We start from the raw sequence: 14,265 nt of genomic DNA, 5'->3' as shown, positions 1-14,265 counted from the left end.
GTGATATCCAGTCTCCTTTTCTTAATTTAGCCCAGAATAGGTTTCTAAAACTATCTATCTAGTCTATCCAGTTAATGTGATTAGTTGTAAATTGTAGTCAGCTTAAAAAACATTGGATGACTTTTTCAACTACAATGAAAATCCTATAAAAATAACGGCAGTACAGCAGAGTGGCATCTGCAGACCATGCCAAATAAGGACCATCCTTCCATTCGATTCTGCACAAGGAAATTCTTCTATAATCACCCATTTTAGGATCACAGGTCTAAGATATATATACATATATATCTCCTTGTTTCCTTGTAGCATAAGCTGAATCTAACAACCTTCTCAAATGCTTAATCAAAGGCAGGTGTCACAGCCTTCTCATGTGAAGATCAAAGAGAATATCCAGGAGGACACAAGGTGAAAATGTAAGGGGTCCGTTTTTGGGTCAACAAATGCGCTATGAATTCAAACTGAGTTTCATCAAGAAGATCAAAATGACAAAGAATATGAAGGGAAGAATCATTTCAGCTAGCTATACACCAGAATTAGAGGTCTGTCCAATCAGTAAGAGAAAATGGAAATTCCTACGGAATGAATATTCGCTTTCCTGAAATCTAATGCAATTGTTTGCATAAGCAGACTGCTGAAAATTGATGCTGGTTGTTTACTCAGAAAGGACAGAGTGAGTAAAGAAGATGAAATTGAGACAATCTATTTTAAGGCCATTGCCTGCAACATAACTAAGAATTACTGTTAATTCTACATTTTGAAAGCATACCGATCCATGAGTTAACATGGATCACACACATGGTTAATACATTCCGAAAGGGACTACTGTTTGGTACCTGTTACAGACCACAAATCCAATATATTAAGCCCCTCGTCAGGATCCTTTCTACAAGAAACTGAAAGTAAAACTTTTTTTGTATTGGGATATTTCCAATATGAAGTTACAGAACGGCATCTTCTGCAGTCTGTATAAGGAATTCCTAAAAATTATAAATTATTATCTTTCAGTACAAAGCTATCAAACTAAACATAACATACTTCTATTTTAGACTTCATTATGATGGATAACGGTTAATTAGCAGACTGAAAACTAAGGGCTGTTTAAGCGATCATTGCCAAATTAGATATAATATGGGCAGGCAAAGGTTAGTCCCAATCAATAATACATATAACAAGTGCTTCACAGGGTCTCATTTTTCCTTACAGAGGAAAATGAATCAAACCAGATGGCAGAGAAGTTGCAAGCAGAAAATATGAACAAAAATTGGGAAATCTTTAAGAAGAAAATATTTAGATGAGCAAGAATCTATAATTTAGCATCAAGGAAGGTAATTCTGGAGAAAAGACCATCCTAGATCTGTGGCAAATTGAGCTGAAGAACATCTAATAACTAGAAAAAGTAGGAAACAACAATTGCTGTGTATTCGATAAAGGACAGCAAATCGCTTGGAGAAACTAGGAAACCACAGAACAACCCATGGCTTGCAGGCAATATGAAATAAGAAGGAATCTTTAAAGCATAAGACATGAATGAAATCTCAGCAGTGATTTAATCTTATTAGTAAGTAGAGATGGTGAAATAGTTAACGATGCAGAAGACAGAGTATTTAATCAATAATTTTGTTTTGCATCTGATACAAAGCAAACGGTTGCACCTCCATGCTCCTCAAGTCCCCCGAAATAGAAATGGGCCAGGGCCTTGCTCAGGCAGCCATCTCAACCGTGGTCCTACCACAAGGCCTGCTACAATCTAAAGAGGAAGACAGATCCCTAAAAGAGTTTTACAGGTACATTGTTAATTGAAGTAATTTCTAGTACTAGGAGGTTTGTCAGCCTATGGATATTCTTTCCCTTGCAAGGGTATATTTCTAACTAAACTGACTAGCCTAACCTTGACTGGATGACCAGTGAAGATACAGGATTTATCCTGCCTGAAGTTTCAGTGGAAGAACTCCACATAAGCTACTTAACCGAGAAATGCGATCCCCACAGTTTCTATATAGGATGATTTTATTCTGTCCTCTCTATTCTATTCTACTGTTGGCCTTCGAGGTACATTCAATGACTGGAAATGGAAATACAGCATCTGCTAAAGAAGTTGCTTCAGACACTTACGTGACAGTTAATGCTCTTTTGGCTTTTGCCCTAGGGAAAATAAAGATTGCTTGATTACACTCACGCAAAACAGTAGATCTAGTTCCCAAATTCATGTCTGTGATATTATCTGCTTGAGTACTTGCCGATTCAGACTCCTTTCTGCCCGGGATATTGACTTCCTGCTCAGCCAAATTGGCCTTTGTGTTTCAGGTTGCTGTGAAAGGCCTTTATTGACAGAAAACAATGCACTGCCTAATGCAGGAACTACGCCGATGTATTATTGTGACGGGGACTGTTGCCTCCTGCCTGTGCCTTGCCGAAGGCTGAGCTGTTAGATTGTCTGACATTATCAACACAAGTTGATAACTTGGGTCTTTCTGGAACTAAAATGCTGTTAGCTTTGCGGCCTTCCACTTCAGAAATTTTATGCTCCTTGTCTGACCATATTTTTGCTCCTCACACGTCTTTGACATTCACTCATCTGTGTTCTCTGTCCTTGGAGGTAACGTGATAAGGACTTCTTGCACTCTTATCTTTTGGTTGACTGCCACCAAGGGCGTGTAGTTCCTGTGTGTTACACATACCTGTGACCTCTTGGCTTCACGAGCAGCTGTAACAGAAAGTGAGTAGTAAAACAGAATAGGCCTCCACAGCCAGAATCCATATTTACACATATGCACTTTTGGCTAAGAAGCTCAATTTTCAAATTCTTGTCTGAGTCATAGCCATGGAAATCCATTGATCTCAATTAGCTTCAGCAAGGCTGTTCTGATGTAACTGTACCTAATAAACACTGTTTGGCCCTGAGTATACAGCAGCACACGCTGAACTGCCTGCAGGTGTAACTTGATGCATAAACAAATGTCTGTGCAAAAGTCTATGTTGTATTCTTAGAAACCATAAAAATGTCTTGGCTGATATTGCATACTCTTTTTTACATAGAATTGTTGTTACTAGGAGCCTCACCTATGTTCCCTCTTGTTAGGACAGTTCTATTCTCAGATCCCTTTTTTTCCCCACTGCATAGAGAGCCTAGGGAAACTGGTTTCTTTCTTTATTTTTTCCCCTAAATCTGATAATAAACCAGTGATTCTGAGGTGCTACCTGCTTAGTATTTATTAGCCCTGTCTGGTAGATGCAGGCACTGCAGCTGAGGAATTTCTATCACTAAAATGTCACACAATCATCACAGCAGCATGTACAGTGTTTGAATTATCAGTGCCAAGCCTGGCACGTGCACTGTAGAAAAAGAAGGCGACTCATGAAAAAGGGTGTCTTTTTAGTAATGTTCGTACAAAGCTGGACATTTAGCTCAGTTTGATCTTCCGGACAGAACTGACTAAATCAGAATATAATGTCTCTGTGGCCATATTTAGAAAATAAAACAACCCCCACCACCCCTTAAGTAATACCCTCGTATTACTTCAGAACTCGGGCTAGGTGAAATCGAGCATTGCCGTTCTGCTGAGAGGTCCAGCAGGCCAATGTGCATTTTCATTTCAAGCTGGATGACAGGTTGAAACTAAACAAACTAACAACACAGCAAAGCAATTTTAAAATGCTCTGTTTCAGGACAGCAAAAAATTTAATTTTGAGGCAGTTCGAAATTAAACCGCATCTGCACCTGGTCTCATGGGAGAGGTAGCTTAAGCAGCGTATGGCAAAGCTGTTCATCAGAGGACCTCTACCCAACTACCTGCTCACTTCTTTTCTGAATTACTGTACCCAAGTGACTCCACTGACTCTTTGCTAACTATGGTGAGGCCCTTTACACCTTAAAAACTCTCTAGTGTAGTTCACATATCTGATGCCAGTAGTATAAAAGAATTACATTCACACCTCATTTATCAATATAAAATAAAACAGACCAAAAATCCAAGCACACTTCTGGTTATATCAGCAAACAAGTGCAACTAAAATTTTAAAACAGCTTATTGGAATCAAATGATTTCATATTTCCACTGATCTGTGTTTAAAAACAATGTCATAAAATACACTAGGAGGGAAATCAACAGAAAGGATATGAATGTACCAAAATTTTAATTGCAGTCCTTCTGATTGGATGGAAAGGGCTAAGTATATACAAGGCAGGAGTGGCACTAAATCGAAAGATTGTCTTCCCTTTGTTCAGTACTATAAATGTCTGGAAAACAAAATAGGAAATGAGAACATTCAGTATTTGCATTAATACCCAGCTTTTCCCAGCCCAGTTCCCATTGGGAAATTCCTGCCAGCATCCCAGACTTCTTCCCCACTCCCTCCCTGGACCCCCACACTCCTTTTCATTCCGGGAAGTTTCTCCCAAGACCCTCCCTGCAGAGCGACTGACCATCCTATTGCAACATCCCAACCCTTTTGCTCCTTCATTTCTTATAGGATCTCATGCCGCCACCTCCATCATGAGGCTGGGGAGGGAGAGTACTCGCCTCTAAAAATAAAAGACGATCTGGAGACTGAAATGTGGTGGAGGTACTTTTATGCTGCTTTTCCTCCCAGGTGCCAGCAATGCTATTATTTTGTTACTCCAACTTCCCTACCTGGAGCATCCTGTTGCTCTCAGTCAGTTTTTTTGTCTCATCTTTCAAACGAGGGGGTATGAGGCACACTTCCACCACAGGATCTAACCCGGCCCTGGCACTGAGACGCTGTTACTATATTCAGGTTAATATGACCGGAGAGACACAACGCTGAATTATCTTTAATCCAAAGCAAAGGTGAGTCGGATGCTTGCTCAATTTACAGGGCTTTGCAGATGCCCAACCCTTCGCAGGAGAACATTCACTCAGAGACAGGATCAGGCCACTCCACAGACAAACTCTAAGTAACTCTGCAACTCGCCCATCTTGCATCTAAGTCCTTTACGACACAAAAATGGCAGATCTATATCCTGCTGCTTGTGCCTGGGAATAGCAGGAACAACACAGCCATAAACATTTATAAATTAATTCTGGACCTTCCAGATAAGTATTCTATTTCTCTTTGCCCATTTAACTTTGATTTTGTAGCTGTTGCATCTGTTTCTACACTGTTTTAACAAAAGAAGCATTGCGATTATATCAGCCCATTGTTTACAGAAAATAGCAGAGCCCAAAACCAAGAACATCAGTACCTGAAAGAACTGGAAGCAGTCTAAAAACATGTTGTGCTTCCAAACCTTATACTGTGCTCCATGCTGGGAAATGTTTGGAACGGGGGAACAAATCGTAGTAAGCAAGCCGCGCGGCACCGCTGCCCACAGCCTTTTGTCAGAAGCTGTTTGTACTGTTGTGGCTTTTGTCCAGCCTACACATGACTTCGCATCAGGTGATACTCACTTTAGGATGAAGCATACTCTTCTGCAAAGTGCCAGCACGGCACACACCGCTAACACTCACCCTTAGCTCTGTTTTGGTCATCTTAAATAGCATTGAGAAGGGAGTTTAGCTAGCCCTCGGCAGGAAAAGGGCCGTTGCCCTCCAGGAGCGGCTGCGCAGGTGCCTTTCACTCCTGTGCAGAGTGCTAGTGCAAGACTCAAGGCACCCAGAAGCTCTTAACATTAAGGCGCTTAAGTGGTAAACAGATCTGTGAAGAGTCAAGTCTCATGAAGACAGCAAGATAGGGTAGATAAAATCCTCTGGCTTCGTTTAACTCAGCTACTGCAGTGCTCTTGTCAGACACTGTACATTAATATTCAGTGCTATCTGAAAACACCCAAGTCTTAATTACACTGTTTACTCCACTGCCCTGCTGTTTAGATGTTTGCTGGGAGCCCTCCTCATGCCAAAACTCTGATCCTTAAATTGGAAAAAAATATTTTTACTGGCTGAGGAAAGACAAAAACCAGAGTCATCAAAACAGACAAACATTTTATGCTTCAGCAAATGCAAAGAAGGAGAATGTCTTGCTGGTGCTCACCTTGCGATCATTGTAGAAAGGGTCAAGGTCCTCCAGTGGCTCTCCAATGAGCTCTGGAGGTACAGTCCCATAGATATCGGGTAGCTTCTTGCAAGCTTGTAAGTCAAACTGAGGCTGAGGTTTCTCTTCTTCACCAAGCTGCTCCCTGTATTCCTGCTTCGCGTTCCTCGCAAGCTTCTCCGCAATTCGTTTCTCAATCGCAGCCAAGGATTCAGGCGTGAACCGGTGGAAGCTGTTAGTACCCGGTGGTAACAAGAAGTCAGCCATCTTTTCATCCTGCTTTGTCTATACTGGTCGTTACTCCTAGTAGTGGAAACAACTGAAACAAAAAGGACCAAAGATAAGTGGCAGGAGCAAAGGAAGAAGAAGAAAGCCAACAGGAAGAAAAAAACCCCCAAACTTGTAGGTTATTGATTATCAGAAAACCCTTCATCAATTTTTTTGTGGCTAGTAGAACGTCAGGGAAAAGAGAAATGATTGAAACTGTAGTTGAAATTAGGAATCACTCTACGATCAGACTTTGTAGATGTACTGTGGAGTATTCACAAGTGTATAAGTAACTTAGCAGCCTAAATCCCCTTTGAAGAGTAACTTAGATTCATAGAAGCTTAAGTTTCATTGAAAGTCACAGGGATTTGGATTCCTAACTCATTTTTTAAAATGCAGCTCTGGGAGTGGATGAACAATGTGCCTACGATGACTGCAGGGCAGATTTAAATCAGCTGATCTCAGGCCACATGATGCAAACTCTAAAAATGCCCCAGCTGTTCTATTCCAAATATAAAGAGTGAAAGGTCAAGTTCAGACTCTTATATCTCGTAGAAATTCTTCATAATCTCTGTCTTAGGCTTCAGCAACATAATTTTTCAGCATTTATTTTCCTTTGGGGATAGGCAATGCCATCTTCAGCATATCTGGCAATACTTCTGAGCATTTTCTTCTCCTCCACACCCTATTATCTCAAAGATGTTGGAAGCCCAAACGAGCGTGGCAAAGCCTTAGTGCCTTCATGGGAACACTCCAAGTTTCTGAGGTGATGAACAACCAGAGCTGCCAGTTCATCACGTTTGCAAATCAGGCTGCTTCCGTCCAATACTTACACAGCCGTCTGGACATCTAACTCAGAGCAGTGAGGTTTGACCACCTTGGGTTGATGGTGCTTCACAGGTAACACTTCCAATCCCTGCCAGAATGAAAATGAGTGAGAGGCACCACAGCTCTTCAACGCATATGAATAAAGTGCAAGTGGGAAACTCACAGCAGAACAATAGGCTCCCTTAGATCTGTTCTAAATAACACGGATAGCTGTGAAAATTAACGTAAAGCTACTGTTTGAAGAGAGATGAAGCTTATCCCTTTTCTAGTAGCCTGCAGAAATCCATTCAAGTTCATTGAAAGCCTTATTTTGCAATTTAACAGTCACTTAAGTGACATGTTTTTCCAGCAAGAGTAACCCTCACCATGCAGCAATTAAAAAACATTTCGCAGGGGAAATATATAAGATGGTGACAAAAAGATCTTCGTAGCTTTTGAGGTGGGCTACCCTACGGCATTCGCTGACGTGTGCAGATACAATTCTTCGTTCAGCTGCAATTGTGGTTTTCTGCTTTCAAATGGTATTTGTCTATTTACAGTGGATAGTTCCAGATAGTTTGCTTCTATTAGGCTCTGTGATGACAGCATTTTTGTTAGCAAGCAAGACTTTAACTGGACTCTACATGACAAATAGCATATTTATTGATTCAATTTATTTGAGTGAAGTACTCTTTCAAATAACTACTGTTTTTCCTGTTCTGATTTTGTTTTAAAATGAATTCATTAAATTGTCATTGATCACAGCATATTACACTGGAATGATTTACTAGAGCTTGTATATTATACTCTGCATTACTGTTTGCCTGAACAAGTACCACTAAAATGAATTAGCCCTTCCCAGAGTTTGGGAATTCTGATATTCTTCTTTTTTTAGGTATTAACCTCATTCCTTTCCCCTCTCCCCTCACATAATTTGTGTGATCCCCTCCCTCCTGAAAAACAGGGAATTGGAAGCTTGCCCACAAACTGAGCTTTCTTATGCCCAAAGCTTTGTGACTCAGCACCAGTGCAAGCAAACAGAATTTCACTTTCTGTAAATGCTATCAGTGCAGGTGGCCAGAGAATTCTCTTCTTTTTTTTTTCTTTCTTTCTTTTTTGTTTTGATTTTTGTTTCTTTGCAGTGAAACCTATCTCCCTGCCTGAAAGGAACAACAAAAATCATCGGAAAGGAATAGACTCTTTAGGAATAGACTCAATAGGTCTCTAAGCTGGAGAGGAGATTACTGAGGGCTGTTAGCAGAAGTCTGTATAATCACGAGAGCTATGAAGACAGTGAATAGGGAATGGTTGTTCACTATTTCTCACAGTACAAGAACTGAGAAAATTCAAATGAAATCACAGAGCAGCAGGTTCAAAACAACCAAAGGAGCCACTTTTCTACATGGTGCACAGTTATGCTGTGAAACTTGTCTCGCAGTAAACTTTCTGTAAATGCCAAAAAAGGCAAAGATTCACAAAGCAGCAAAACAAATTCCAGGGCAAAAGATCCATTAATAACTTTAAACACAAAGATACTGCCTCTGAGGAAATCCCTAAGCTGCAGAAGCTGGGTGCATGCGAGAAATGCTCCTGCATGTTTGCCTTATTTTTACACTCCTCCTCATTGCCAGCCTGGAGAAACCTGTGCTCTGATGTTACGTACTTCGACCCTTACACAGCACACATGCTAGAACAGCGCTGACACCAGGTAGCCTGCACTGCCTTGGGAACGGGCTCAATCTGCCCACAAAGTCAATCCGCATGCGAACGTGCGAGAGCTCGATCTGCCCACAGGCTCCGTAGCTGGCCAGAACCTGTGCAAACACATCAGTACACGGTGAAGCCAAAGCAAAAACGCCTGCGGAGCTTGCTCACTCACATTCTGCGTTGCACCGTCTACCTGCCTTGGGGCATGGGCCGGGCAACTTCCCACAAGCTGTGCAGGCGCATCCTTTCCCATGCCAGAGAGCTCTCGTGGCAAAAGCTCTCTGGGACAGACCAAACCTAGAAGGTTGAGCTGATTTTACTGTTGGGTCACCTGCTATGTGTAGGTGGAGGTAGGATACTTCCAAATCAGCTCCCTCTAGCTATATGGTGGCAGCTCTATACTTCCACTGCTCAAAACCAGAGCTTTTCAGTCTTGAATGTACTACACAAACTTCACTAGAGCTTTTGCTCCTCCTCCATGTATTTCCCCTAATCAAGATTCACGTTTACCAGCACTCTTATAATGGAAATATCTTGACATATTTTGTCTTCTTACTCTATGTTACTTAAACTTTCTACATTGTAATGTATACATTTAGCACAATTCTTCTTCAATTTCAAATGCTTTCAGGAAATGGACGAGATCATTTCATGGGTCTTTTCTATGTCTAATTTCTTTTAATCTATGAATTGCAAACACTTCTACAAATAGATAGGGTTAGCCCAGATGTTTCTTAAAAGGGTAAGAAAGCACCACAACTTAAAAAGGGAAATCATCAATGACTGAATCAAAGCGCTGGAATGCCATTTCTTAAGAGATAATAGCTGTTGTGACTCATATTTTTACAATATGAGCCTGGATTTTTCCATTCCTCTCAGGCATATTTTTTGAAGTACAAACCTTCAAACACATTGTTTCTGTGATATCACCATGCACAGAATGAGCATTTTCCTCTTGCTTTGTCTTTGTTAAATTCAGTTAACATTGGTGTTCGCTGATAAAAATGTACCGGTTACGTAAACAAAATGTCTGTAAAAAAATAAAGCCCCAAGATGCATATTTTCCATGGCATGGCAAGAAATAGAGGAGAAAAGTACAAACATATACGATATTGCCAGTATGTGCAATACAGTATTCAGTAAGATAAATGCAATTTTCCACTATCGCTTCAGTCTTACTCTCGCATGCTTCCGTCACCTCCACTCGGAACATGCAGGCTCCCAACACAAGACAGGCATGCCCTATGAGCCTTTCACTGATATCCTGTGGGAGGGTGACCATCACCCGGAAGGCCAGCTTGGGCAGCAGGTCACTTGCAGGGCTGCAAACAGCAGAAGTTGAACCTGCTCACCTCCAGCTGGCAGCACTCCAGCTCAGACTACCATCTCTCATGCCTGTGACCCCTCATCATGGCTTGGGATGCTGCTCTGAGCCAGCAAGATCGGGTCACCCAGCTACCATGTGGGAAGTAGAGGCTGAGCTCCCTGTGGGGCACTGCGCCTCATTAGATGTTGACTTCAGAGAAGCCGCAAACTCACTTGGCAGCGTCTCCCATCTGCCCAGGGGCACAGGATTGCTTGCCTGGCACACCAGAGTGTCATGGACATACCTACACACATTTCAGATGCTTGGGAATGATAAAAAAGGAGCCAAATTTTAAAACTGATGGAGCAAAAGCAGCGTTCACAGGCTCAAGGTTGGATACTACCAGGCATGCTCGTCTCAAGTAGTGCTTCATTTATTTAACCTTACCAACTTCAGTGATGCCGCTCTGAGGAAGCTGCTACGGACCACGGGCCAGGAAGGTGCATGATAGCCCATGGGAGCAGATATATTTCCACTGGAATTCTGTTAGACCTAAATCTCCCAGGAAAGCAAACAATCGTCCAAAATTCTCCTGTTGTTTAAAAATTGTTTGTGACTAAATATAGACTTTGCATTCCTAACTGCTGTAGTAACAAAAATAATCATTAAGATGGTTTTCTTTAAGTGTTTGAGAATGCATGGAGTACTGTCACCTTTTTTTTTCTCTCCTCCATATAATCTCTTTGGCATTTTCCTTTGCCCTGCAGAGCACTGCAGAACATGAGAATAATGGGATAAGGAGACGAAGAACAAGACAGTGACACATCTAACTTAATGTCACTGGCCTAGATTCACAAATTTTTATGCATAAATTTACACACACACACACACACACACACACACACACGCACACACACACACACACACGCACGCACACTTGCTCTATTGTATTTAAAAAGACTGCAAAGCGATACGGGGCTGTGTGGAGGTTTTACTTCAACCATTAAATAATGGCTTCATGGAGAATTCTTGTTTTTAATTAAGATCAAATAAAGATCTTTGGCATAAAGATCAAGAGGCTGTAGGAGCCTGAGTTACTTAGACATTCATCATAATTTTATTTGTGATCAACAGGCAACCTTATTAGACCTAATTCACTTATATTTATATTGCACTTTACATTCCTCGACTAAGAGGTGCCATGGGAAATTCTCTTTCTGTTGAAAAATGTCAGTTGCTGCAAATACACACTCCAAGGGTCTGTATACTCAACATCGAAACAAGGGAGAACTGAATAAAACAGTCCTTGAACACATTCATTACATCTGCTTAAACTGATATCTGGTTTGTTTCTTTTTTCCAACAGGCATAATTTTGTCAAGACCATAAGCAATGATTTTTTTGTGGTGCATATTCCTAACACGTATAACCAGCTACAGCTGGTGTAAATCAGTACAGCTCTACCCATTCCATGGAAGTCCCTGCAGCTGGGGAAGCGAGTGGGTCAGACGAAGAGTATCCAGATGGAAATTGTTGGGTGATCAACGCGCTGAGCTGCGCGGCCCCACATGCTGCACATCATGCTCAGCACGAAAGAGCTCAGAGAGGTCAAGGGAAGGGGCGAAAGTCTTCCACAAAAATCTGATGGAAATAGCTGCAACGTGTAGCTCTTGCAGGAGATCTCTTAGGAAAAGCACGGCGTTGACATAACCCCTAGACTGACACAGGAAGAGCGATGAGACAGAGGTCCACTTGCTGCATGCGTCACAGAGCGGGTTGATATGACATTGCATAACGCACACATCTCCTAAAACAAGCCTCGTTTGTTCAGCATACGTGCTGACCAGGGGCTGGAATAAGTAAAGAAGAGAAGATCTCATTGCATTCGCATCGGGAAGGAAAAACAACTCAATGTCCAAAACGTAAATCTCAGAATTACTGACCCACAAGCCTTTAGTGAGCAAGCAGGTCTGCGTACACTGTGTCTTCTTTTAAATCTAGTTTACTGAGTTCTGCTAGCACCTTGCTCATCGGAATCACAGCATTCTGACATTACCAACGACGTATTAATAAAATAAAGTCTTCGGAAAGCTAACATGGGCTAAAAGGAAATGAATTCAGAAGATTTCATCCCGATATTGAGATAGTATCTGAGGATGACAAATGTTATGCTAAGAATTAAATGCCAGCACTAAGTCTTCTCTTATGATAAAATATATATTTTTAGTGAGCTAAAAATACTCTGTTTTCTTTGCAGGTGTTTTTATTTCAAATTATGCTGCAACTGAATGACAGAAACAAGCAAGAGGAAAGCAGTACATTATAGTTAACAGTGCACATCTTATATTTTACTGAAAATTATAATTTTCTGCACCTAATAGGTTTTCATGTCTCTGTTAATTAACTAGAGATTGGCCTCAGAGTTATTTTGCTATTAACTATTCAGCCTTCAGACCCAGGGAAAGATCTCTCCTTTGCTACTCTGAACCAGCAGAATTCGCAGAAGAGCTACAGAGAAAGAAGATTTTCCCCCTAGAATACAGTTACTAGCTTTTGAACAAGAAATAAGAAATTTACAGGGGAACTCCATATTATGCCAAATATCATATGCACTACTCACACCAGTAGGTCCTTTGAATGCTCACATGAATAAAATATATCAAATCTGGCCCATTTTACTCCCAGAGTATTTTATAAAGATGTTCTTACGGATAGAGGAAGTTGTAAAACAGCCATTATGGGATAGTTATGCTGCTGAAAGAAGGCAGGTTTTATGCTGACCACCAGAAGCTTTACTGTATGTAACATGCCAGGCCTTCCAGAGGAGAGGGAGCCATGGCTGGAAAGCCAGGCTACCTGATATATTACCCATGAAAGTACAAGTAAAGCATCACTAATCCCCCTATCTAAGTTATGGAGAGGAATTTCATCAGCAGGGAAAACCCACAGACTTATGAAAACAGCTAGCATAATTGGAATATTTCCATTAAAAAGAATTGGATGGAACTCTGTGAGCAAAAGCTAGGCCTCTCTTACAATTTTAGCACTGAACTAAGAGAGAAGCAAGACATGAAAACCAAACTTGAAGTTCATTTTCAACAGTAAACGGAGCAATAAAGCCCTTTCCTCCTTTTGTGAGCAACGAACAAAAAGAGACTGAGCTGAAGAGTCAATAAAATACTGGACATGAAAGAGAAAGACAAGGATAGAGAGACCTGTTTGGATGTGTAAGATAAGCTGCAGGAGATGGCAGATCCCTTTCCTGCCCCCATCAGATATGAGGTGAGACAGCAGGTCCTGCTAAGTGCCCCTCCGTCTGCAATATCAGGAGCGCATTGCTCCACGACAGGATCAACGATTATCTGACCTCTATCCCATCCTTACATCTATAACCACCCAGACTGCCATCCTTCTCCATTTCCATCCCTTCCCTATTCATTACCGCACCAAATTATCTCACCCTCCTACCTACCTTATTCAGAGTCAGCATAATCCTTCCACACACCTCTCCCTGTCCACAGCATTGAGCAATAACCCACAAGCAACTTTCACACCAGACCTGTGTGATTTTATCACAGTTACCTTATTGCCTTGTTCGTCCCATGCAATGCATTTTTGTCACTCATGGTAGGTTCCTCTGGATGAGGATACAGGGTCCCCATTTGTCCATGGGTTTGGGCAGTGTATGATGCTAATGGAGCCCCAGCTACGGGCAGACCATCTCAATCCTTTTGTGATATGATACACACATGAATAAAATCAAAGGACACAGATTTAGAAGCACACTGGCCAAATTACTTTCCTCAGTAATGGAAATGGAGGCTCATGGACCCTGTCAGGGAGGAGCTCATCACTGCTTGCTGGATTATGGTTACTACTTGCAAGGGTGCATTGAAGATTTGATTCATCATTTACCGCACTGTAAATTTGACAGTGCAAATTGGGAAAAGCTAGTGGATTCTCCACTCTGATGGAAGGAAAGATATTTCCTCCCCCCGAGAGACAGATAGAGATTACTGCTGTCCAAAGTGGAGGGATATTCTGCCTGTTTGCAATTGAAAACTGCGTGTTTGGTTGCCAAGTTTAGGAATCAGAGTTAAAAGCTTACACAGGCTCTGGAGGTCCAACCCTTAGCTCACATCAGTCAAGGGGAGTATTTTGTTTCACTGCAAGAGGCAGTGGGTCAGACC

At 41.5% G+C, this 14,265-nt stretch overlaps 1 protein-coding gene across 1 annotated transcript in view; it reads right to left on the bottom strand.

The window, feature by feature from the left end:
• The window catches only part of LOC104148556 (sodium channel protein type 5 subunit alpha), a 216,933-nt gene that overhangs the window by 170,052 nt on the left and 32,616 nt on the right, over positions 1-14,265 (bottom strand). The window contains exons 2-3 of the mRNA XM_068934177.1: positions 5,989-6,307; positions 4,127-4,237 (exon numbers count right to left, since the gene is read on the bottom strand). Of these exons, the coding sequence (XP_068790278.1) occupies positions 4,127-4,237; positions 5,989-6,255 (378 nt within the window). The 5' untranslated portion in view covers positions 6,256-6,307. The remainder of the gene's footprint in view (positions 1-4,126; positions 4,238-5,988; positions 6,308-14,265) is intronic.

This window comes from Struthio camelus, chromosome 2, assembly GCF_040807025.1.
Source record: "Struthio camelus isolate bStrCam1 chromosome 2, bStrCam1.hap1, whole genome shotgun sequence".
In the NCBI taxonomy this organism is placed as follows: Eukaryota; Metazoa; Chordata; class Aves; order Struthioniformes; family Struthionidae; genus Struthio; species Struthio camelus.
The sequence above is the reverse complement of the archived record's forward strand: the minus strand, read 5'-3'. Positions and strand labels throughout refer to the sequence as shown.